At 35.4% G+C, this 27,716-nt stretch overlaps 1 protein-coding gene across 1 annotated transcript in view; it reads left to right on the forward strand.

Annotated features, from left to right (window-relative positions):
- Window positions 1–26,937, forward strand: part of CNTNAP4 (contactin associated protein-like 4) — a gene marked incomplete at its 5' end in the record, with an annotated part of 211,049 nt that extends 184,112 nt beyond the window's left edge. The window contains 9 exons of the mRNA XM_009885846.1: window positions 1,093–1,263; window positions 5,942–6,160; window positions 8,299–8,538; window positions 10,076–10,300; window positions 11,708–11,841; window positions 12,911–12,998; window positions 22,510–22,728; window positions 23,116–23,187; window positions 26,744–26,937. Coding sequence (XP_009884148.1) covers window positions 1,093–1,263; window positions 5,942–6,160; window positions 8,299–8,538; window positions 10,076–10,300; window positions 11,708–11,841; window positions 12,911–12,998; window positions 22,510–22,728; window positions 23,116–23,187; window positions 26,744–26,937 — 1,562 coding nt within the window. The remainder of the gene's footprint in view (window positions 1–1,092; window positions 1,264–5,941; window positions 6,161–8,298; window positions 8,539–10,075; window positions 10,301–11,707; window positions 11,842–12,910; window positions 12,999–22,509; window positions 22,729–23,115; window positions 23,188–26,743) is intronic.
- Between the last annotated feature and the right edge of the window lie 779 nt (window positions 26,938–27,716).

The following is a 27,716-nucleotide window of genomic DNA, read 5'->3' on the forward strand; positions in this document are numbered from 1 at the left end:
GGGTGAATGGACTTTGGTTTCACTTCGCTGCAGAGGCTGTAGACCAGGCCTCTTTATACATTGTATTGTAAGTGTTTGATTTTGCAGATAAGAGAGAAACACGTAAATCTCCCCCCCTCCATTCCAAAACAGAGAGTTCCTGGAACAAAAATCATAGTTTTGAGCAGTATTTAGACCCAGATCACAGGAGAATGTGCAATGGACTTGTTCAACTAGATAGGAAGGTACTGAATGCCTCATTTGATTTAGAAAGCAATATAGCTTAATAAAGAAATATAGATACATGTGTAAGAATTCAGCAATAATAACAAGGTACTTCTAGTTGAACACCACAAATGCAGATTATGTTCTCATTAGAAAAGGGTGTTATTAGAGCTTTTGCATAAGCTTTTTAATAATCAAGAAAAAAATCTAACAAATTATGATTAAATGCCAGTTTAAAGAATAATCAGACAGGCAAAATATTTGTGTTTTATCTGGTAGCCTTTTTTTTGATTAAAACTGACTTACATTGGATTTATCATGAATTTCTAAACTACAGTCAAGCAACAGAGAAGATACCTTCATAATTATTTGTAATTATATTATTACAAATATAATGACTATGAGCCATATCCTAACTTCTTTGTGATATCTGGTGAAAATACACTGGACTACAGTTACTGGACTAGAAAAATAAAAGGAGTCTTTTTCTTCTTATTTGAGAAATATACATAACAACTGACAATTATAGTTTATGCTAGCTAATATAGGTATAGTACTTCATTCGAAACAGCTATGTTTGTTTACTTCATAAAAGGACATATCAGGCCCTAACTGGACTTTCTAGCTGATACGCCAGGCATTTTATTTCCCATTAATTGCTTTTTGGTTGTCTGAACTGAGCACCTTAATTACTCTTGCTGTATCATTTTTCCACCCCTTTTTGTTTTATAGACTAAGGCGGCGGCTTCTGTGGAAGTTAGACTCTTTGAACATTGCAAACAATTCCTAGACCTGGGCACTTTCCTTTGTTTAACCTGTTATAACACTTATACTGGCAATATTAGATAACATGGTATCTAGCACTTAATCTTTCATTTTGACAACCAGGAACATTTTGGAATTCAGCATCCTTCAACACAGAGACATCCTACCTGCATTTCCCCACCTTCCACGGAGAGCTCAGTGCAGATGTCTCGTTTTTCTTTAAAACTACTGCTTCCTCAGGAGTGTTCTTAGAAAACCTGGGAATTCAAGACTTCATAAGGATAGAATTATACTGTAAGTAACATGACTGATGGTGGTGGTTGCTGCTGTTGTTGTTATTGTTATCACTATTGCCTTCAGTTGCACTAAATTAAAAATAACTTAACAGGTGAATATTTTCAAACTGTTTTCTAGCTTTACTGTTATTACTGCTATCGGAGCTTTATCATTCCCTTCAAAATTCCAGCACTGAGACTATACAAATATCCATTCAAAGACAATTTCTGGCCCACAGGGTTCTTAATCTAAAAGCACAGAAATCTGACTGCTCAGACTGTTCCTCCTTCCCTTGCTTGCTGCATCCCTGCCACCAAATCCTCTCCCTCCAAATTTTAAGGCCAGGCATTACATGTGGATGCTGGGAGATTCACTCAGTCACAATGTGTGACTCGGACATTCTGTGGCACAGTATCTTATCTTATTTACACTTTCTCAGAATTATTTGCTTGTATGCATTTTTGGGTTTTTTTTAAGTGTGATTTTCTTTGTATACACCCAAATATTTAGACTTTTACACATGAATAAATTTTTGTTGCACAGGAGACAATTAAATGTCTCATTAAAATCAGTAAGAAGACTAATGTACAATGAAAATTTTATCATAGTTGACTCACTTGACTCACTGACTCAATAGTCAGATTGTTCATTTTTAAAAGAGAATATTTAAAAGGATAAAGTATTGTTTCAAAAACTTCTGGATTTGTTTGAAATGGCACATCAATTAAAGAATGTTATACTTGACAGGTGCCTCTGAGAGTCCTTTAGAACTCTTTTTACCTTGGGATTAGACAGTTCCTCATTTTTTTACAAATCATTATTTTATCGCACTCAAGTATTTTCCAGTGGAGAGTGAAAGTAAATATATATATAAATATGTAGACCAGAATGCAAAATATTAGTATAGAAAAATTAATATATCTTTATTAAAAAGTAAAATATTCTGCTTGCTTGTTGGTTTTTCTTGCCCATTTTTATGTCTTAGGTTATAGAAACAAACAGGAAAACACCTACTGTGTTCTTCTGTAGGCAGTTTAATTATAGAATATCGTGTAATGCTTAATCAGTTTGGTTTGCATTATCTCAAACTGTAGTGCTGTATTTGAAAGATAACCTGTTTTCAACAATGTTTTTGCCATGTTTATCAAGAGTATGAAGTGCCTTCTGTTAAAGTTCTGTGAACAGGTGAAAACACAGTAGCGTGATAACCTCAGTGTCATGCAATACAGAAAATATATTGGGTCAACGCTTCAGTGGAGAATCTCTGAAGCAATGGTGATATTATTGTGTGAGCAATTATTTCCATTTTCAAAATAACAGTTAAATCATGGAAACATTAAAAGAATGCTTCTGAGAACTAAATTTATTCAGACAATTGACAGAAGACCATAACTCTTTCTTCAGAATAATAATATGCAAACTCATATCACTTGTTCTATTGATTTGTAAATATCCAAACTACTGTATGTTTATGGTTTTTATATGACTTGTAACTAGTGAGAAATGAGAGCAATGAGGGATGAATATGAGCACTATACATTTCCGCCACAAGAACCTTTTTCTCTAAAAAAAGAAGTAAAATATTAATCACCTTGAACATTTCACATTGTATAGGATCATTTAGATTTCACCATCATAAATTCTTTTATAATAGATGTGAATGTAAACCACCAACCTACACTTGATATTCTATTAATAGTTCCACATAAATCTATGTCTTTGTTTGATTTGTGTAATAATAAATAAAAATAATGGAAATGTCAGATGTCAGTGTTTAAGATGAGGATGTGTTAGAAATGATTTAAAATTCATTATGTCATTAACATTTGGCATTCCATACTTGTGAAGACAATGATTTTTCTTAGCATTTTATTGATGTTTCTTAAGCTTTATATCTAATTCTTTTATTTATGATATAAAGTACTTTAGAACTTTAAGTCTAACTTTGACAAAACAAAAGTTCCAGATGAAGAATCTTAATAGAAAATGTGAAGTTTAGAGCTGTTTGTTTGGTTTTATGAAGTTATAAACACTGCAGTGCATCTGTGTATAATATTGTAGAAAGCTATTGCAAAAATGGAGGTGTGCATCCTAACTGTGTATCCTAATGTATGTGAATAGTCTTGAAGAAGATACTTGATCCCTATTTTTTTTTTTTTACAGGGTTATAAAAAACTCAGGTCTCTCAATTTTTGTCTAAGTTCCTGTAACCTTTTGCAGAAGTCGTGGTTGAAAACAACAAGGCTGATTCAACTCTGAATAGTACACTCTGTTGCATACTTATATGACTGCAGGTTACATATTCAGCTGAAACTCTGAGTAACTATGTTATACTGAGTGCTTACTGAAGGGTTATTTTCTATTTAAAAGCAATGAGCTAACCAGAAATTTAAAGTAGGATTGGGAACACTATGGTTTATTAATTTGGAGGATCTTCTGTGGGTGCTTTGGCAATAAATCTGAAGACTCCAATATGTAGCTGCTCTTGGTCTTTGTCTGCCCAAATTTGCAATTTTCTGTCCAGAATGAGTGGAATTCTATTGTCTCCTTTATGCAAAGTGCTTGGATTTCATATTCTGTAGCATATTACTTGGTAATCATATTTTGCTTCTGCATGCAATGCTCAGCCTCAATACTCTGAATGGTTCTCAATGACTGTGCTTTCTGTTAGTCATGTTAGCAATGGCTAACCATTGACCATACTCCATGATTACAATCAACTGCATCTTCCAATCCACTTTGACAATCTCTAGCTGTGGTCTGCTTATGTTTGAATGCTTTAGGGTCACAAGAGTCCCTGCAATGTTTGGAAAATTTTTGAGTAACACCAAGGTAGGTAGGGTCCACAAAGTATTTTTGCACTGGAAGAAAACTCCTGGACATACTCCCCTACTCAGTCATCATCTCTCCATGTCCTATGGCATACCTTCTACAGGTGGTTTGACCACTGTGCTTATAATTGCCAAATTTCTTCCAAATTTGCAGTGTAGTTGCTTTTAGCAGAATTATTTAAAATATTATAGAATGTTAACTGATTATATTTTCCACTTTTTCTAATATATTTTTTTCAGTCTTAAGACACTGCACAGGATGACTGTATGGTCATCTTTGCTATCTGGGCCTTCATCTCTGGAATTTCTGGCATTGGTTCCCTTTTTTCAAGACAACATTTCTTTTTTAGTGGTATTAACATAAATCATTATTTCAGTGGTTATTTCAAAATCTTTATGATGTGCTTTCTTGCCTTTAAAATCTAAACAATAACATTATTTATTGGATCTGTCATTCTGATAGGCTACTTATTAGGCACATTCAGTGAGTTCAAAGCAAAATTTGTGTTTTCAGGCTTCACTCCGACAGTATCCAGAGGATTACAAAGACCTCCCTACAGAAGGTAGCATTCAGCAGAAATTCTCTTTATCCAATCACATGGAGTTTCTGTTGGTTTTTTTCTCCCACTGTGTGTTTTTTTTCTTTTCTTTTAGCCCTCAGTAAGGGGAGACTGACCTCTCAACTTTGTCCCAATGAAACACATTTATCCTAAAATTCATTTTATTGAGGAACTGGTTTTAAACATAAATTATTTCTTATTATTGTATAATACACTGCTGATTTTTAAGCAGAAGAGATCATTTATTACTTTTCTCTCTCAAATTCAACTGTTATAGAAAAATATGACAATCAGATTCAGGGCAGAAGGATTGCAAGCATGTGGCATTAATCAAGCTAAAGGTTGGCCAAAGTGGACCTAAATGTTAAAAAAAGTCTAATGTATCTTTAAAAAGTGAAAATAAAATAAAAACACTTTATTGAAATATATTTTTAATTGAATAAATTCATCTTTAAAAATATTGTTTGAAGAGGATTTATTTCCCTTGACTATTAATTTTTTTGCCTTTCTCTCAGAGATCAATGACATAATTGGGAACTTTCTCTTGGATTCATGGAATCTTCTCAGACCTCTAGTCCTTTAATCAAATCCTTAACAATTCAAGATGCTGGTAATCCCTTGTTTAGGGATTACTTATTTTCATACATGGTTGTCCTTGAATATGTGGAAGAAAAAGTTTCAGAGAGAATATTAATAATTTTCAGATAGTTAATTTCTGGCATATTCCTCATCTTATTATTTTGACCTGCAAAGATTCAGTTACTCTTTAAAATGATATAAAACTATACAATGTGAATGTTGCTTAGGGAATGACTCAATTTAATTCACTGTATACACAATCTTATAAAGTATGTCAAAATTTGCCCTCTGATATTTGTAGAGATTGTGTGAATAAATAACAGCAGCAAATAGACAGTAGAAGATGTTGATTCAATTATAGTGGTGATAATTTAAATATAGTTATCAATGCTAATCAATTAACATGTAAGCAAGAGGCGCTTTTTATCCAAACTGAAAAATAACAAAGCTAGACCATTTCACTGTTTCTTGACTACTATGCTCTCTAGGGGTACACAAACAGTTTGATTTCCATGCTGTAGCCAAATCATTGTTCTCACTGTCAGTGAGTATGAAAAATGAATTTTGGTGTTAAGCATCCTGAAGTAAACTTTTCCCCTAAAACAATCAGTCTCATGCTGTGAAATAGTAGGCTAGACCTTAAAGTAATTTATTCTACCACTTAATAATTTTGTGACCCAATTAACTATGAAATAGTTTAGATGTCCTTTATTACTGTCTTTCTAGCTCCATCTGAAGTGGTTTTTTCATTCGATGTTGGAAACGGACTGAGCGAAGTTACAGTGCAATCACTCACTTCCTTAAATGACAACCAGTGGCATTATGTGAAGGCAGAACGAAATATTAAAGAGGCATCTTTACAAGTAGATCATCTTCCTCAAAGTTCTCACGGTGCTCCACCTGATGGACATATTCGCTTGCAGCTCAACAGCCAGCTTTTTGTAGGTAGGCACTAATTTAACACAATCTTTCCTAGTTATCATCATGAAAATATGTATATGTATGGTATATGGTATAACAGCATGTAGTCTTCCTTACTTTTAAACAGATCTTAATCCAGATGTGCTGTGAGACACATCATACTAAATTAATACATGTTTTATTTGCTGTGTGTTGAGGAGGAATGTGGTTAAGATGAATAGTGTTCTGAAACTGTACCTACACAAACTGTCCTTTGGAAAAAATGAAATCAAGAGGGAACCCTTGGATCTGACCTGTGCGTCCAAAGGCATCAAGGGTAGAAGATGAAGACTGGGCCAAATGTTGAATAATTTTTTATTTTGATCAAAAGCATAGAGGAAGCTTCCGTAAAAAAAAGAACATACCCAAGATATTAGTTATAGTGAAGTTAGGAGAAGTCTTAAAATTCATTTATATTCACAGTAATTGACTAGAACTACTAATGGAAGGACTAAGAGATTTCTGTTTAGTATACTATAATAAATTATATTGCTGTCCTCTGATACGACTTACCATATAACAGCTATTATATTTACAGTTGTAATTAGATCAGTCTGGATTTGCAAGTTCTGATCTGTGAAGGAAGACTCAGAAGCAGTCTAATTTTACAGGTGTTTATGGTAATATCAAATCTAAACTGTTTTGTAATGATTTTGACAATTAATTGATCTCTAATTCTTCTAACCCTTCTCCAATACTGTATTAACCTGAATTGACAGTTGTACTTTCTAGCAATTTTTTATGAAGCAAATGGCCATTGACTAGAGTGATTTTTTGTATGTGTGAAATAACTTGAAAAATTCTAGTAAATTTATATACATCCATCTCCTGTATGGAGCTGACAATTTAAAAAAGGTTTTGACTTATCTACAAGCAAGCTGTCCAGCTTGTTTTCTTCCAATAATGTTCAGGTGAATAATTGCATTAGAAGAGTGATTTTGTTGTTTTGCTTCTGGTGTTGTGGGTTTTTTCCTTCCTGAAAAGTCTTGAAGATCCTGGGAGTAAAGTGTAATAACATTCAATATAGAACTCTGTACCTTGAAATCACCTATGAGTTTGTACAAGTATTTTGAAATAATTCAGAGCAGAACTAATAAAAAAAACATTTGTTTCATTTTATTCAGTCAAAACAGTGTTTTTGAAGTGTGACATGACAAATGATAGTGATTCATTTGAATAATTTGTGTCATGCGTTTCCTGAATATCATTTGTGAGGGCTTGTTATGACTGCAGTAAATTTTTTGGGGTAATCTGTTTCTTCAACTGCAAAATTGTTATGTGGATCAATAAGGTGTCTAGTTTATTTTGTGTTTGAGTTAAAGCCATCTTTGGACAATGCAACTTTTTTATAACTCCCAACTATTTATAAGATATTTTCTTCTCTTCAATTAAATATAATTTTGTTCAGTGGAGGGAGCAATGAGACTTACACTTTGACTACTTCCACTGACAGACCACTGGTACAGACCCAGGCTTGTCTGCTCAAGCCAGTGAAAGGATCTAGGGGAAAAATGAAATACACAGTGTCCTAAAAATGACATTAGCAGAGGCACTCGTTACTTAAATGTCATCTCATATACCCAGTACCTGCCATAGTCATCTATCAGTTAGTTGCAAAGACTGTGATTTCTTCAGGTTAAAACACAGGTTAGATGTATATATTCTGGTTTTCCAAAGAAGCCAGAAGAAGAACTATAGACTAAAAGTGCCAACAAAATGCTCATTTTAACATTCCCCTCTCCTCTCTTCTCCTCTCCTCTCTTCTCCTCTCCTCTCCTCTCCTCTCCTCTCCTCTCCTCTCCTCTCCTCTCCGGTCTCATTAAAAAATAAAAAATAAAAATAAAAATCTAATCTCTGTATGTTACTCCTTTGTGAATTGAATCATTGCTTGGTATCTTACTATGCAAAATTCCAGTTTCCCATTAAAAGCTTCAAGGGTTTGCTGCAATTACTTGACAAAAAATATATCAGATATGTTTTAAAGCTATTTATAAGTATTTTCACATGCATAGGCTTGTATCTTGGAAATTCACAATACACTGTTCAGGGGCTGTAAAACATAAAGAGGTTTCTACACATAAATTCTTTTAAAATTTTGAAAATTCACACTGATTTTTTTTCAGGTGGGACAGCATCCAGGCAGAAAGGATTTTTGGGATGCATTCGTTCATTACAGTTGAATGGAATGGCCCTTGACCTGGAAGAGAGAGCAAAGATAACGCCAGGAGTTGAACCAGGCTGTCCTGGACACTGTAGCAGCTATGGTAACCTGTGTCACAATGGTGGAAAATGTAGAGAGAAATACAGTGGATTCTCCTGTGACTGCACTTTCTCTGCCTACACTGGGCCATTCTGTAAGAAAGGCAAGCATATCTTTTAGCTTTATCCATTATTGAAAACAGGACCATACAGTCCAGAACAAGATCTTCACAGCCCTTAAAGATATGTTTAAATGCTTGCAAAATACTTATGTTTTATTTAACACGGAGACACATTCAGCTGAATTTGTTCAGTAAGTGTAAGTTTCGTTAAATACTGTCTTCCAGAGATCTGTTCAACAGAGATTATTTAAAGGAGGAACCACATTGTGCGAAAGGATCAGCATCTTTTCTTTAATGTTGTGCAACTCCTTTGGTTCTTTTAAACTATACTAAAGCTAGGAACTATATCTTAATAACACTTTTCGATGTCTGTCTTTTAAGTCTTAATCCCAAAACTAAGACTAAATTTGAAAACAAACCAAGAAGCAGAAGAACCTCAAAATTCTTTTTACTATGAGAAGGAAGTGATACCATTGGAAACAGGACTGAGCCCATGTTTTCAGCCATTTTAAAGGAATTCTTTGCTGATGGTGTCATACTGGTAGATGAACACAAATAATCAAGTTTGAATTTTAAGTACAGAAATATATCTAGAAATTTTGATATTTTGATCTAATTCTGATCTGCTAAAAATTACTTGCTTCCTCCATGTATTAAATGCATCCTGGGAAGTACTTATTGGCTTAAATGCCATAACTCCATGTTGCTCTAAACTAGTGAGCACATCTGTCCAGCCGTCACTGCCACCACAAGAATAAAGGACTCATGTGAAGTCCTTCCATATCTATTACTTTGGAGTTAATGTCACAGAGAGAGGAACTTTCCTCCTCACCCAGAAACAGCAAAAGAGACTAATGGTCACATTCCATGTTTATTATTCTGCAGGGGCAGAGTGGCTCCTGTTGCTGAAAGTGTGGAATGACCTACAGTAATAACTTCCAGTCGCCTTCTGTCAAAGATACTGAGCCAGATTACAGAAATTTCTAGAAATTTTTCTGAAGTGCGGAGCTTCTGTGTGAGAACAGCATAGTCTATGACAGTTACGTTTAGCACAAAATGGCTGTGAGATATTACAGAGATAAAGAAGCCCTCTATGAGCGATTAATCCAAAAGAAGACTGTAGCCCAATTTTGTATCCTCCTTTTCTTTTTTCTCCCACCTGACCACTCTTTTTTCTACAAATGTGTTTTGGGTGTGGCCAAGTTTAATGAATATGTTAGGATTCAAACCACTGCACCCATTTCTCTGTAAGACCGGTATACATACAAAACATGACATATTGAACTTAAGGACAAGATTAACCAGAAAAAAAAAGCAGAAAGCCTGCCTAAAACTAGACAAAAAGAAACATTCTTCATGCAACAGATATTTGCATGTCTAAATATGCTTTTGCTCTAGCCCAGGTTGGCTATTATTTTTCTCTATAGTTCTAAATACTAGTTCCATTTATATCTCTTTTTCAGCTTCATCACAATAACTAAGAATACATTTTATTTTGTTATGTGGCAGAAAGAAAAAAAAAAGAGCTTTAGACTTGTTTTGCGTGATATTTAAAAACAGAATTGCTTTTTTGTTTCAGAGATCTCCGCCTATTTTGGGACTGGCACTTCTGTAACATACAATTTTCAAGAATACTACACCTTAGCTAAAAATTCTAGTTCTCATGCTTCTTCTTTCTATGCTGACATGACACTGAACAGGGAAGCAATTACGTTTGCCTTCCGAACAACACGGACACCAAGCTTACTGCTTTATGTCAGCTCCTTCTACAAGGAATACCTCTCGGTCATTCTTACAAGAAACGGTGAGTGTTCAGATAGGCCATCTGGAAACACTAATGAATGTCATAGCTGCCAACTCAGATTCACTCTGATTTCCAGACCTGAATCGCAAACTAAGCATTGCCCTGTCGATGCTTTAAATGGTATATTTATTTTTCAGCTGCACCAAGCAATGCTTTCCACATGAAAAGTGTTCCTCCTACTGTAATTTCAACTTTTACTACTTTTATTTTTTCACCATGCTGTCAAAAATATTTATTTCTGAAAATCTTTTAGAAATGCAGTGAAATATTTCAATTTTATTTTTTAGTTTTGAAATGAAACCCAAAATGTATCTGATCTGTCTGCTACTCACATGGCGTATTAATTGCCATCCTTATGATAAATAATGAAATAAACTACTTTTTGAAAATCCATTATCTATTTTCCAAATTAATCAGAGGTCATTTAATTCAACTCATTTCGTAAGTTATTTATATACCTATGAAAATACACATATATACCTGTGAAAAGACACATAATGCAACTGATCTTTCTGTTTAAGCTTAACATTAAATGTTAGTTGGATATTTCTTTTTCATTCTTTCTTTTGCATCTAGATAATTTTAAATTTTTTCGTTTGGTTGGTTGGGTTTTTTTATTAAAGAACACCACAGACTGAGTTGAATCTTTGGGTTTATCACAGTGGTTCAGTGCTCAAAGAAGGTTCTATGCTTTCCCACACACAGACTTGGATGTAGAATAACTGAAGTGTTGTCCCCATCATGTGCGCTAGAAAACATTTTACTGATGACTGGCTTGGGTCTGGCTTGGGCCTTGCTTTCCGAAGGATGAGTAGAAAATTGTAGTCCATCTACAGCTAGGAGGGCATCTCTGCCAAGGAAACTATGCTGCCTCTGTCTTCTTCTCTGAAAGAGTCTCTGTGTGGTGATATATGTACAGACAGTAGGCTGGGAATTTACAACAAGAAATGGAAAGTGAGCTAGAAACTATTAGCTGCATCTTACTGAATTGTCAGAGGTTTAAAGGTGTGGACAGTGTAAACAGTACAAGAACAGTACTTGTAAAATACTGAGTTTTATTTGGTAAGTCACATTGATATGAGCTACCAGACCAAATCTTTCTCAGCTGAATTATGAAAGTACTTACTAAAATTTCTGCAGAGATTTTAACTCATTACTCAAGTTTGTCACAGTTTATAGCTATCTTTACCACTACTTCCTAGTTCCAATGTTGCTATTACTTCTCCTGTTGCTTCTTTCATTTCTCACTTATGTCAATTTCTCATAGTCATTTGCTTAAATAAATCAAACATTTGTTTTCGCTTCAAATGCACCTGTGAAGCAGAAGGCACTGTATATGATCTACAAAGCCTGTTGTGTATGTAGATACATAACATACCATATCTTTTGCTCTATTTATTCCTGCAGGAAGTTTACAAATCAGATACAAGCTAGACAGCCATCAAGATCCTGATGTCTTCAGCATCAGTATGAAAAGCATGGCTGATGGACAACTTCAACAAGTGAAGATTAACAGAGAAGAGGAAATGCTATTTGTAGAGGTAATTCAGTTAGACAAAAAAAAAAGTGGATTATCATAAAAAAAATATAGAAGATCCAAAGTAAAATGAAGTAAATAACTACAACAAGGAAATTATGCCCAAATAAAATGTGTTTTAATATCTCAAGTAAACAAAGGTTAACAGACTCATGATGCACAGTGAAAGTCTAAGTAAGACAATCTCTTTGGTAAGATTTGTCTATTTCAAATTTTGTCTCCTTGTCTATTTCAAAAGGTCAATATCTCCTCATTTTTTTGTATGAAAAGGCAATGAATTTTTTGATGGCTAAAGTTTCAAAATTTATAAAACATGTATGAGTACTGTCATTTATTTTGCTTCTTGCATTTTGTTTTTTGTTTCAAATTACGTATCAAACTAGAGTAGAAATGTGTTACCAGCTACATAGTAATTAAAAAATATTTCTTTAATTTTATTTTGTCCCTTTTACATCAAAGGAATGTGACTACTAAGATTTTTGTTACTTTTTGTGGAAAGTTGATGATAAAATGGAAATATTTAATTTGCTAATAGTAGATATATTAGTATGTAAAGAAATTTTATTTTTTTTAAATTAAAATTAAAAAAAAAACCAAACATGGATGTTACAAGTTAGTATTTTGAGGCTAGAGCTGAGTTTCCTTAATTATGCATTGGTACAAGGCTTGCAGGCAAGTAGTTCTAGAGGTACCCTGGGGAGCAGAGTATTTACAGTATAATATTTGATCTTTATGAACTAAATGTTGAGTGCCTTTTTTAATGAAAAGAGCCTTTTTCATGTTTTTGAAGTTATACCATTTCTATTCATCTTATAGATGAAAAAGAAGGAATCAGCCAAATCAATAAGATAAATAAAAGCTTATTAAGTGGGATGCTTAAAAAGTATCACAGCTATGATCAGTGATCTGAGGAAGCTGATCATCTATTTCCTGATTAGTTTTTATGCTATAACTAATGAATGCTTCCCTCATCTCCTTTTATTTTTAACCTTGATTTTATCTGCTTCTTTGCAAACTTTGGCTAATATCTCTTCTGTTATTCTACTTTGGTTTTTTTCCACACCATTCTGCAGGTTAACCAGAATGAAAGAATGAAGTTTATTCTGTCTTCAGGCACAGAATTCAATGCTATCAAGTCTCTCACCCTTGGCAAGATTTTAGGTAAGTGGAACACCACAAGGTTTTCTAAAACATAGATCAAATGTCATCACAGCATATAAAAAATAATAACCCTAATTTAATTGAAAGACATTTGTTGTCTTGGATTTAATTTGACACTGAGTCACAATCAGGGTAGAAACTTCAGTCTTGTTGAAATACAAACATAATCATGGGTAAGTACTTCCTGAAAAATGATCAAGAGGGTTCCATTAAAAATAATGTCACACTTCACTTTCTCATTTTGCAATCAAGCATTATGAAACACCACTGTTTGCTTGTTTTTTTTTTACTCTCAGGAATAAAATAAATCACGGTGAATTCACACACAAAGACCATAGAATACTAATAATCATGTAACATACTTGAAAAACTTTCTGTGATTAAATTTTAATGTAAGCAGTTAGGGATAAGGTGATGTAAGCCAAAACTTTGTTAAAGTTACTTTTTAAAAACAAGTTAAGCTGTGAAAAAATATTTTGTCTGGAGATGATTTATCAAAAGCTGCTGCTTTCTCTGTAGTAATAATAAAAATGGAATTTACCTATCTATAATTACCATTTTGTCAGTTTTGTTAAAATAAAATAGCCTGAACTATAACACTCAAGATATTATTTTCATATTCATCACACTGGGAAAACTCAATGATAAAGACGGGGTGCTGGTGAAAAGTTAAAGCATATTTCTCTTTCCTCTAAAGTAATTTGAAGTCTGTGGCTACATTCCCATATCAAGTAAAGTTCCATTTGTGTACTGCTCCTCTAATAGCACTTTTTGTCACAACAGTATGAAAATAGAGATGGTATAGTTCATGACATATAGCAATTAAGGCTACACTGACCATTTTGTAGTTAAACTGATTATTTTCACCCTTCTGCAAATGGTCTTGGGCTAAGTGTAGAATAAATAGGTTTACCAAAATATGTATTATTGGGAAATATAAATAGGTTTACCAAAATATGGATTATTGGGAAAGTTTATATGTGTTTATAGATATTAAATGTTTATAATTTCATATGGCACACAGGTTATGACCACTACAGAAACCAATTCTGTTTATTTTTAATAAAAGCATTTTTTAACAGAAATTATGAACCATGTTCCAAAACAAGATCTGTGAAATTAACTACATCCCTCTCTAAATCCTTGGTCTTTGAACATTAGCCTTTAAACTGCCTGCATAGGAGTGATGTTATCCCATTCTTTAAAAATCCCTGTCAGTAAACTAAAGTGTTAACAAAGGCTTTTTGTAGAAACAAATTTAGAAAACTGTGATATGTGACATAGAAGAAATTGAGTTTTCATCTCATTTTAGTATAGATGATATATTACTTTGTTACTTTATGTTGCTCCCCCAGGCGTTCCCTATAGGAACTATTCAAGTATTTTATATAATACCTACACTAAACCAGAAGACTGAAGAAATGCTTTCTTCACATTCAGTTTTATGTGGTTTAGTTTAGAGGAATTTTATTACTAGGTACCTAAGATGCTTCTCCAGGATCCATATATCTACCACTGTTTGTACAGTACCTTTGGGAATAACATAACATCTTTGGTAAATCAATGTTTCTGCCATTGTAACAGACCCAGAAACACTGCCCAGGCTAACACAGTAGAGAACAGTGTTATTTTTTGACGAAGAATCTTCTACAGCCAAGCAAAGCATTATCAGAAATAGTTCATCATGCCACTGGGTGGGAGGCAGGAAGTGTCTGCCAGTTTCTGTATGAGCTCTATCTGCATTCAAATAATGCAAACCCAAAACAAAATGGTATGAAATTAGTTTTCTACTCTATTCTGAGTAAAAATTAGAGTTTAAGTCTTTCTGTGACACATATGTGCGCATACATGCACACACACATACACACAAAAATCAGTTCCAAATATACCCTCTCCTATATGTAATCTCAGCTAGAAAAAAAGACTTCATGAAATCTTCAGTTCATTTTCATAACAGAGGAGCATAACTAAGATGATTCCTGACATATAATTGTTCTGAAGGGCAGATATGCAAGGGGATTTACTGAGAGACTTGAATGTGATATTTCAAGTATAATTAATTTAATAGGCTGATGTATAAGATCATAGAATCACAGGATGGTTTGAGTTGGAAAGGACCTTAAAAGATCATCTAGTTCCAATACCCCTGCCATAGACAGGGACATCTCTGACTAGACCTGACCTTGAACACTTCCAATGATGGGGCATCCACAACTTCTCAGAGCAACTTGTTCCAGTGTCTCACCACACTCATCACAAAAAAACCCACCAACAATATTTTCATTGTATCTAATCTAAATCTACCCTCTTTCACTTTAAAACCATTACCTCTTGTCCTGTCATACAGACCTTTGTGAAAGATCTCTCTCCATCTTTCTTACAAGATGCCTTTATATATTGAAAGGGTGCAATAAGTTCTTCCCAGAGCCTTCTCTTCTCCATACTGAACAATCCTAAGTCTCTCGGCCTTTCTTCATAGAAGAGCTGTTCCAGTCCTCTGACCCATGTTTGTGGTCCTCCTCTAGACCTGCTCTAACAAGTTCATGTCTGTCTTTTGCTGGGAACCCCAGAACTGGATGCAATCAGTACTCCAGGTGGGGTGTCACCAGAGCAGAGTAGAGGGGCAGAATCACCTTCCTCTATTTGCTGTCCAATCATCTTATGCAGCCAAGGATACAATTAGCTTTCTGGGCTGCAAGCATACATTGCCTGTTCATACACAATTTTTCATCAGCCAGTATCTCCAAGTCCTTCTCTGCGGGGCTGGTCTCAATCTATTTATCCCCCAGTCTATATTGATCCAATTGGGGATTGCCTCAGGAGCAGGACCTTGCACTTGGCCTTGCTGAACTTCATGAGCTTGACATTGGCCCACTCCTTAAGCCTGTCAATGTCCCTCTGGATGACATCCCTTCCCTCTAGTGGATCAATAGATTCAGCAGGTCAATGGAGGTTATCCTTCCCCTCTACTCTGTCCTGGTGAGGCCACATCTGGAGTACTGTGTCAAGTTCTGGGCTCCCCAGTTCAACAAAGACAGGAAACAGAGACAGGACAGAGTCAACTGGAGGGCTACAAAGATGTTCAGGAAAGGTGCTTATGAGGAAAGGTTGAAAGACCTGGGTCTGTTTAGCCTGGAGAAGAGAACACTGAGAGAGGATCTCATCAATGGTTATAAGTATCTAAAGGGTGGGTGTTGATAGGATGGGGCCAGACTCTTTTCAGCGGTGACCAGTGACAGGACAAGAGACAATGGTCACAAACTGGAACACAGGAAGTTCCATCTGAACATGTGGAAAAACTTCTTTACTTTGAGGGTGCCAGAGCACTGGAACAGACTGCCCCAGAGAGGTTGTGGAGTCTCCTTTTCTGGAGATATTCAAAACCTGCCTGGACACATTCCTGTGCAACATGCTCTAGGTGAACCTGCTTTGGCATGAGGATTGGACTCGATGATGTCTGAAGGTCCCTTCTAACCCCTTCCATTCTGTGATACTGTGATTCTGTGAACTACACCACTCAGCTTGGTGTCACCCACAACCTTGTTGAGGATGCATTAAATCCTATTGTCTATGTCATTAATAAAGATATTGAATAGTACCGGTCCCAGTGCAGACCCCTGAGGAACACCACTTGTTACTGATCTCCGTTTAGACATTGAGCTATTGCATGCAGCTCTTTGGTTAAGGCCATCCAGCTAATTCCATATGCATCAAATAGATGGTTGTGGTTTTTAATTCTGAAAGTGTTATCTAAACTAAGTGGAAAAATAATTTTGAATATATAATAAAATGCATACAGCGATAATTGATTTCATAATTATGGTGACCAAATGCTAAGCAACTTAAAACATATTAAAAAATAAAATTTAAAGATTATATTTATAGACTTAAAAAAAAAAAAAAATCCTAATTATTTTTTAGTTCTGATTGTTTGGAAGTCCCGGTGTAGCTGATCTGTGTTCTTATTGGAAAAATAATAAAGGACATCTAACACAAACAGAAATGTATATTGCTTTTGAAATGTAGATTTTCTTTATAGAACTCACAGTCCAGAAAGGAACTGGTATGTAGAAAAAAAATTAATGAGTGTTTGCTGCAGTGAAGAGATCTAAACAGAAGAAGAAGTAACAAAATATAACAATTTCTTGTACTTTGAAATGCTGTTCAGGGAAAACCCACAAGTTTCAAAGTAGGCCAGAAAGCTATGGATTTTTTAAGAATTATCTTCAATTGGAGAAGTACTTGTCTGAGCTCTTCCACAGTTGTACATACCTCAGGATTTTGCTGAAAGCAAATCTGAGAGTTAGCTGCTGAATAAGTTTTGAATTCCCAGGAAAAAAATATGTGTTCTACTGCACTTCCCAGAACCTAAGCCTTCCAATTTAAAGACTTCTGAATTTCTGTTATGCAACATTTTGACAAAATAATCTGTGAGATAAGCTTGTTGGGAATCAGCAAAATATATGAAGATTAAGTTGTGAGGGAAAAGAGAAGCAGCACACTCAGCCACAGAGTTCACATGATATAAGCCAAAGGGCTCCTTAAGTTCTTGTTTTTCTTCTAAGAAGATACTTTCTCTCAAAGGACTCCACAGTGTAAGAAGGTTGTAGAAACCTCTATTTTTTACAGCACCCCACTGAGGAAGTAATTTACATTTGCTGAGTAAAGCCATGTTTTCCCAGGACAAAGCTTCCTAGCTTTCCCCACGGTGTGGGTGGGGAGCTGTGGGCGATGTTTTTTTTTTCAGTGAGAGTTGTTAATCTTTCCATACCAACTGAGATAAAGACAGGCTTTCAGTAACACTTACTTAGGCCTGATTTACACACAAAGTTTCATCAGCTTAAGAGAATATATGATTTTAAACTAATTCACTTAAATGAAGGCATCACACTGAATATGGACATCTCCAACAGTGTAAAAATCAGTTATTTCAGTAATAAATAAACACAAAGTTTCACTAGACTCTTAATAAGATGGCCTAAGTTAAACCAGTAAAATATTTTGCACACACATTTGAAATGACATTTCTGTGTCTTCAAACTATTCCATTCTATTTGTAGTGAAATTGTCCTTTCTTATATTGGTTTATTTGTCCCTGAAGATATAAGGTTGCATAATTTAATTCTGTCTTTATGGGAATATCTAGGAGGATAATTAATAACTGCACAGCTTGCTTAAGAGCTCTACTTGTTATAGTTTTATTGACAAAGGAATGATGGAATTGAAAAACTCTCACTGTGCTCCACTGATATGTAATAATATAGTGACAATTCAAAATGTTAATTTGAAAACAACAATATTTTTTTAAAATATTTTAAAAATATAATGTCTGGGTACTCCCAAAAAAGTGCTGCAGTGAAGCACATGCTAAATAATAGCTGCTTTAAAAATGTCAATTTCTTTTTATGCAGCTCTTTCCACTATATTAATTTGGGAATTCATATAATAATAAAATAGTAAAACCCAATCTTTTAAAGTTGGTTTAGAAAAGCCTTTAATATAAGTCTGTTAGTGTAAAACATGCATTTTTATACAGCTCCCACAATATAAAGTACATATAATTGTACTCCAACAAATTTCTATGAAACCTTTTTTTTTCTAAACTTTTTTTCATCAGATTTTTTATTTAGTTAGCCAAACTTGTTAAAGCATATTTCCCATACACAAGCTTTTCGGGTAATTGCTTAGGGAAAAAGAAAGTTTCCACAGTCTTGGAATCTTGGACAAAGTACCAGTATTTAAAACATCAATATTCAGGGATTTAATGGAGATACTATAGTTTGATGAAGCAAACCTGTTGGCAAAATATTTGCCTTCTAATGTTTTATTTTGATTTTTTTTTTCCACTCAATCTCAGCAGTGTGACAATTGACAATTCCACAAATAACACCCACTTGTGACTCCTGATTGTTGGGTTTGTATTGTTGAAAAAGCAGCAAAAATCTCAATGATAGAACTATCTATTACCACTGTTAATCAAATGTATTTCTTTACTGGCTTTTTTTTTTTTTTCATCAGTATACTGCTGAAATAAATAACAAATTAAGGAAAGTGGCCAAGACCGTTTTGGAGTGTTTTTAAAGGGTATTCTTTTGTGTGCAACAATCAGAAAAATAATTGTTTAATGACATATTTTTTGGTAATTTATCTCCTCCTGGTGACTTTGATCTGAATCATAAGTAAACGTCAGTAAAATAATGTTGTATTTTATCATATTAGAAAAAAAAAAAAAAAAAATAGTTCTCCGGGGGGGCGGGGGGGGGGAACAACCAACAAAACATATATGATTCAACTGAAATCAGTGGGCATATAGGTGTAATTAGTTTTAACTGCAATAAGCACTGTCAATGCAAAAAGACTGGCCATCATAAAATTTTCATACAAACATGGGCTTGTTACACAAATGTGAGATTTTGTGGCAGTCCATTCCAAGCACATTGTTAGTACCTCCAGCTGGTAATTTAACTGTGAAAGTCAAATGCTATAAGGATCATCGAGTCTAAATCCCTGCTCCTCATAAGGCTACCTAACACTAAACCATATGACTAAGAACATCATCCAGATGGTCCTTGAACTCTGATAGGCTTGGTGCCAGGATCGCTTCCCTGGGGAGCTTGTTCCAGTGGACTGGCCACCCTCTCAGTGAAGAACCTTTTTCTGATGTCCAATCTGAATTTCCCCTGACATAACTTCTTTCCATTTCCTCGTGTCCTATCACTGGTCACCAGAGAGGGGACATCAGCATCTCTGCTGCCCCCCTTGAGGAAGATGTAGACTGCCATGAGATCACTTCTCAGCCTTCTCTTCTTCAAGCTGAACAACTAAAATGACCTTAACCACTCCTTATAAGTCTTGCCCTTGAGGTCTTTCATCATATCCGTTGCCCTCCTCTGGACATGTTGTAGTAGTCTGTCATCCTGTTTACATAGACGCACCTAAAATGCACAGTACTCGAGGTGGGGTCACACCAGTGCAATATAGAGTGGGACAATCTCCTCCTTCAACCAACTAGCTATGCTGTGCTTGATGCACCCCACGACACTGTTGGCCCTTTTGGCTGCCAGGGAATGCTGTTGACTTACATACAACTTGCTGTCGACCCAAACCCTCAGATCTTTTTCCATGGAGCTACTGTCCAGCCTCTCATCCCTGAATTTGTATACATAACCAGTATTACCTCATCCCAAGTGGAGAATCCTGCACTTGCTTTTGTTAAATTTCATATGGTGGGTGATTGCACAGCTCTCTAGTCTATCCAGATCTCTCTGTAGGGCTTCTCTGCCCTCAAGGGATTCCACAGCTTGCCCTCATTTAGTTTCATTATCAAACTTACTTAATGTACATTTCACTTCTGCATCCAGATCATTTATAAAAACATTAACAAGCACTGGTCCTAAAATTGAACCTTTGGGAACCCCACAGGTGATTGGCCACCAGCCTGATGCAACTCCATTTACTATAACTCTTTAAGCCCAACCCATCAGCCAATAGTTCACCCAATGTATTATGGACTTGTCTAATTTTGAGACAAGATAAGATTGTACAGAAACATGAAAAATTTTGAAATCTCTGACATCATAAAATCAGAAAGGTCAAAGCTAGTCTTTTGACTGCATGGTTCTTATCTTAAAATGTTCTGCTAGGAGCTGTATGTCTGTTGACTATTACTTAACAGAGGAAAGATGTTCACAGAGGAAAGCAGAATTCAAGAAAGAGGGTTATTGAGTTTGTATTTTGATTTTGATTTTTTTTTTTAAACAGGCAATGTAGGTGGAGTAATATTGTCTTTCTTTGCTGAAAAAGTTTGAGTACACTTAGCAAATGGATTGCTGTAAAGATGTTTAAGGATGCACAAGTGTAGTTTACTATCAAATACAGTCTACGGTAAACAACTTGAGTGTGTTTGTGTATGTGTGTTACTTTCTGTCAGTGAAATTTTACTTGAGGACTAAAGTGGAGAAGGGTTTGTCTTCCCTAAACCTTATCACTTTTACAAGCAAGATTGCTTGATCTAATAACATGTTTTACTTTATCCCAGCAGTAGTTTCTAAGTAATGGGTCAAGTGAACTCTGAGGATTTTAAATATCTAATTTCTTTTCAGATTATACACATACAATACTTATGAAATGTTTTTTACAGGAAACTAGAAAATAATAGAAGACACTTCAGTCTTGAGGTTTTCAATTCTACTTATATTTAGAGATATATATTTTTATTACAAAGGGTTGTGGACAACTTTTTCTTGCCACATCAGGTGCGTCTTTTTCTTAAGACATCCAGATCTAGCAGATCTTTCAGTGTCATGAGGCAATCATCAGAAGCAGTGTATGGTACAGAGAGAACACAGACAGTCAAACACCCAACACTTTATGTAATCCATCAGTGTAGGTGAGCAGACTCTTGGCTGACACCCATCTGTCTAATAATATTTCATCATTTCAAAAAGAAGAGAGTAGTTGAGGAAAATACTGCTGTGCTATTTTGCAATATTCTGCCAAAACACATTAGCCCCATTTTCACTACTAACCTAATTTTATTGAGGTCTGCATTGTACATTGGTTTTTAAAATTGTTATGGTAGCCATTCTAAAGACCAGTAGTTCATTCAAGGTTTCTAGGATAAATTGGAGGTGGAAATGAATGAGATAAAATTCCCATTTCATTAGCACAAAACTTGAAAACTTAGTTCCCTTGAGAGTGTTATTTGTGTAATTAGTACTTCCATATTTTTTGCTTAAATTAGTACTGCCAAAGTAAATAAACTGTTTTCCATTTCCAAAGTAGTGCATTAGGGAGTGTTAGCTGGTGAATAAGTAGAGGGTTCTGACAGGGTACATATATTCAGAAAGGCAGCTCAAAAGAATAAAGGTGGGGGGGGCGGGGGGGGAATGTCTTTTTTATTTTTTTTCTGCCTTAGTGGGGAAGATAATGGTATCATGCTTAAAATTTATAGTAAATTGGAAAAACATCCATTTTTTAGAATTTCACAGAAAATATCTTGATGGATTTCCAGGATCTCAGGTCTTCAGAGATTTTGTTTTGACAGGCTTGATGGTGATTGGATGGAGTAGATATATGGATCTGTGAGAAAAATATGATCCAATACTGTTCATCTTCATGAGAAGAAATCTAATAAAATATGTATTTTTCATGAATGCGTATTTCGTCCTTATCTTTTTGCAGAATGGAAAAGTGTTGCATTTCAATTTAAATATTTTAGTTGCATTTGAATGTTTTTGCTTTGCAACTTGCTATGGTAAGTTAAAAGCATTTCCCTCAACAGACCAGCAACTGTCATAAGTTAATAAAAAAAAAAAAAAAAAAAAGCTGAATGTATGTGACTGTCTTTTCATTAAAGACAGACAAGAAAGGGATTCAGTGAATCTACATATGTTGCTGTAACTCAAATATACTCAGAGGAACATAGGTTAATTATTCATTTATTCTTCTGTCACTTCATTTTGTACATTTGCACTATGATTAATTGTGTTCTGTTCCTTTTGATTAACAGAAAACAGTGATGTAGATGAGGAGACTATGAAGGCAAACTCTCAGGGGTTTATTGGATGTCTCTCTTCAGTGCAGTTCAACCACATTGTTCCTTTGAAGGCTGCACTGCACCACAGCAGCTCAGCCCCTGTCATTGTAAAGGGACGCTTCACTGAATCCAACTGTGGTACTTTAACTGGAGCTGACTCAACATCAAGTGAAACAACCCATGCATTTGCAGGTAGCATACAGCTATCACTTGTTCTCATCTCTGAAGCAAAATCTAAATAGAGTACTATGACCTGAATCACAACTATCTTTACTTTTTCTTTCCATGTGGGTTAACATCTCAGGAGTAGTTTGAAAAATTATTCTCTTTGATACGTACTTACTTCTTTTCTCTAACCTTTCTCTTTTCTTCTGAATGTTTACATTTTTCTCTTTATGCAGAGTATCATCTCTGCATTTCTCTCTGCAAAGTATCATCTGCATCACTGTTGTTCTTTGCATGTTTACGGACCCACACTATTGACACTATACCATACTGTACATAAGCTGTAGCCATGTGAGAATTTCTTGAAAACCCTTGTTCTATTTGTCTGTCACTTTTTTTTTTTTCCTGCTGCAGATCACTCTGGACCAATAGATGAAGGAGAGCCCTTAGCTAATGCAATCAGAAGTGACTCTGCAATTATTGGAGGTAATAGGGACTGTAACAACTCCACAGGAACCATTTTTTTCTAATAACTGTAAGCCTTTCAATGTTGAAGTGAAGTCAGTTTAGTTTTGTGTGCAGAAGAAAACTAGTAAAAAGGCTTCATTTTGTTACAACTGGTAGACAGACAAAAATCAAGCATTGTTTTAAAATGCAATCAATATTTCTCATATTTTCATATTACATTAATTTATGCCATCAGTGTTTCTATATATTGGAATATTCTGCTGAAACACAAGATACTGAGAACAGGTTTCCAACCTGCCTCATGTTGGTGTCTATGACTTTAGAAAGTACTTGGATATGTTGTGACAAATAGAACATATTTAAGAAAGAACAATCTTTGCTCCTTGACTGCGTCAAAAAATCACATTCTGCTACACAGTCCAGTTCAGAATCTTCTTTAATAGATCTGAGCAACACAGATTTTTCTTGAGAAAATGACATCTAATACTGTTTGAATCAATCCTTTGACAGACTTAGGCAAACTTCATTTTGGTTCTGCATTTGGAAAGCAGTGTGCTCTTAGACAGACTATCACTTGCATTGATTAACGGCTTAAAAATAAAACGCATGTTGAAATAATAAGCCAAGATGGATTTTAAGCCAAGATCCATCTCTGTTGCAGCGGGGAAGCCTACCTGTTCTGCCTCTTTAGCACGAATGAAGAGTACTCAAGTAAGCCTCAATAGAGAGAGTTTGGGATTGGGGACCCTCAGAGGAATTTCAATTCCTCTAACCAGTATTGGAGCAAGTATATTGCTATGTCAGTTCAGGTTTTTTCTTTCAAAGAACAGTATTGTCTCTTGTGACAATCTCCCCCTGTGACAATATCTGGTGGTACGTCTTCTCCTGGGAGGGCATGAGGGAAGGAAACTTGTTTTCACTCATGAAGATGGTCTTTTAGCAGTATAATTCACTGTTTCAATTTCCATTAGTCTTCAACAGAAAGAGGGCAGGGAGAGGGAAATGTCATCCCCTTCATCTTTTCAATTCTGAAGAGCTTTCCTTTCTAAGGGTTTTAAAAGCCTCAGCAGACAAATGACATAGTGTGATTTAGCAGAATAAAGCTGCCAAAGCTTCTCAACTGAGGTGAGAAGCATTTAGGTCTATGGAAGGTAGAATTAAGACAAGAACTTGCAGTCACCTGTGTGTCTGCCATTTAAATAATAGTGCCTGCTATGGTCAGTGCCTGCCAACAGCACACTGCACGGTCAATGACCTTTAACATGGCAATGCCAAAGATACTGAAATAAGAGGTAATAAAACCTAGAAGCTTCCTTGCTTGTAAAGTGACACTTAGTTCTGTATATTCTTATACACACAAACTTTGAGAATTTTAACACTGAATTCAGTGAAGTCAGAATTTAAAATATGGTTTCTGAGTTCTTCTACATGTCTAACTTCATAAAAAATTACTTTGCTGTTTCAAAAGATAAGTATTATTTTACATAAGTATCTTTACATAGAGATCACTTTATGTACTAGGTAATTTAGTATGGGTGGGGATTTTTAAGTAAACTAACAACAAAGTCATTTCTGCACTTCAAGCTACAATAGTTACAGTCTTTTGAAGACAACAATAACCTCACAATTTTATTACTATTAAACACATTTGAGAATATGCACTCAAAATTTTTCTACTGCTTAACTACAGTTCTTTAAAAGTCAAAATAACGCAAGCTGTAGAACACTCAGTAAAAGTTTTATATAAGTACCCATAAATGAGTATAACTAAGAAATGTAGCAATTCAGCTACCTCAGATAAGCCAAGTTTATAGACCAGCCCTTACAGGGGGCATGTACTGTGACTGAAACAAAGGAATGACTGTTCTATTTAATCTAAATAAGAACTATATTAACTCAGATTATAGAATCTATTCCAGAGAAGAAGATACCACACCAAAAAAAGTTTATATTCCTACTGTTAAGGATGGCTGCTCTTATTAAAGAACAAAAAAATGTGTGTAAAGTGTGTAAAGTCATGATTATCTCTGTGGGAAGTATCTCTTTCCTCACTGTTCTTAATCTGCTGCACTAGGAGCAGCATGCACTGGTAACATTTCAATAAATCTTAAATAGTTGCCTTTAAAAATAAATGCCTATTCTGTTTTGTCTGTGTTAGGTATGTGACACGTATAATACCTGACGAGTCCCCTATATAAAGCTTATGCTCCCGCCCCTTTTCTTTCTAACTGGTCAGCTGGAACACCATAATGCAAGTGGCTGTAGTGGTGGTGATTTTACCCTACTGGATGGGGCTGTTAAAGCTGTTGAAAAAGGAAACTTGCTCACTACCATCTATGCAGGCAGGCACCTTCTTTGCTTATAAACCCAACGCCTTGTAGCCATGCAAAGCAAAAACATACCTAGGATGTCAGAACAAGTGCCACAAACCTGAAGGGAAGGAGTCAAAGCTATATTATTTCATAATAAACATAAAGTAAGCCTTGATTTTAGTATTTTAACTATTGTCTATTCACTACATGGATGCAGTTATAGAAATGTGAGCCCTAGCTCATGTAGATCATGCAAACCTCTTCATCCCGTTATTATGTACCAAAGGCAGTCAAATGGAGTTGGAATTTTCTTTGATGCAGCAGAATAAACATTAGAATTTCTGTCCCATTTGACCTGATAATAGGTGGCTATAAACACTGGCAAATTTCCACTGGAATCCTTATGATGAATAGTTCTACATTTTCCTTTATAAATTCTCCTCATTAACAGTGTTGTTTAGCCAGAATCAGTCATCTGTGGTCTGAACTAACTTGTGTGGAGTACTGGATGCAGATGGGACAATTTTTATGCAAACGTTTTTACTGCGAACGGTTTGAGGCTTGGATCTTGTGCTGTACACAGGCCTTGCTGGTAGAGGACCTGGTTCAGAATTCCAGATCAGTACCTTTGTCCTAACCCTGTTCTGCTCTGTCTCTGCTCTCCAGATTCCTTCCCCAGACCTGAGGCAGTGATAGGAGAGCTGATTGACAGGTGAAAGCTGATGGTGTGACACATGTCCCCTTCCCTCCTGATGACATGTAGCTTGAGAAAGGATCCTGAGTGACATGAGTGACTGAGAAAAGGGAGAGTACTTTGTGCCATACTCATAGGAGTTGGGGGAAAGCAGAAAGCCATAGTAGTCTCCTTTGTGCCACCTTGTTGTCTGGCAGGAAAGTCCCCCAGCTTCTCAAATCTTCAGTGGTTTGAGTTCCCAGCCTGGCAGAGAGCTAGGGGCTGATGGTGCCAGCGGGAAAGACACCCTCTTATCTACAGTACCCTAAGGGCCCTACCGGTCTTCCATTCAAAACTTCAAAAAATTAAAGTATTCTACAGAATTAGTAGTGTACAAAATTTCAAAACAATCACCATGAAGCTTATATTACTGTGCTGTTTCTGGTTTGAAAGCAGCTATGGCTTCTTATTTCTTGGGCTTCCTCGTAACCCCCTCCAGTATGTGGTGGAGTCATTCCTTCTTTGTCTGGCTCATGAGTTATTGTTTGTCTATCCTTTCTCTTGACTTTTTTCTCTTTTCTTCTCCTAGGTGTGATAGCAGTTGTGATATTCATCCTACTTTGCATCACTGCCATAGCCATACGTATTTACCAAAAAAAAGGCATATACTCAAAAAATGAGGCAAAAGGATCTGAAAATGAAGACAGTGCTGAATCTGCACTGAAAAGTGAGCTCAGCATGCAAAACACAGCCAATGAGAATCAAAAGGAATACTTCTTCTGATTGGCATTCATGGTTTAATTTAATATAATAATGTGACAGTCTGACTTTCTTGCTAAGCCAGGGGCTCTCAATAAACAGAAAAAGCTCTTGCACTCTACAGTAAATGCAACGGATTTGAGACTTATTATACTGCATATGTTCAGTCTCAGTGATTGCTATAGGGGGCCTCTTTAAATTACATGCATTTCTTAGCTATTATACCGTAAATGCATTTTATGTAACAGTGAATTAGATATTGTAACCAATTTCATTGTTGGTAGTTTCCGACTGTTCTGATGTGACCTTCTACAGATAAGTTTAACGTACATATTGAATATGATTTTTGAATGGGAAAATTGCTATGAAGTTATTCCTCTCATTTTCTTTATAATTTGATTCTGGAATTCTGTTCATGGTGAAAGGTGGATTCTAATACTTTGTGTTACTAAAGAAATTCTGCTGTGTTGCATTATGGTGATCCCTCTTACTTCCTGAAACTGAAAATGCCTTTTGAACTGCTGTTGGCTTGTGTCAGCATCTGCTTGTGAGTTATGGAGTTTGGTGTCCAAAACAAACTGTACTTCCTTCCCCTGGGATGCAACCAATGTCATCACTATGCCTTCTTTTTGGCATGCCTAGCAGGACTTAAAACTGAAGGGTGTAAAATGTGTTGAAATGCTGTAAAATCTCCTTTGTAGTAGGTTTTCACTTATGGTCAAGTGATGGCACCAATAGATTCATGCAAACTCTAGGCATTTTAAATAAAACTGGGATCACAAAAGCCACAACGTTTACCTGGA

This window comes from Charadrius vociferus, unplaced genomic scaffold (assembly GCF_000708025.1).
Source record: "Charadrius vociferus isolate BGI_N301 unplaced genomic scaffold, ASM70802v2 scaffold235, whole genome shotgun sequence".
Lineage (NCBI taxonomy): Eukaryota > Metazoa > Chordata > Aves > Charadriiformes > Charadriidae > Charadrius > Charadrius vociferus.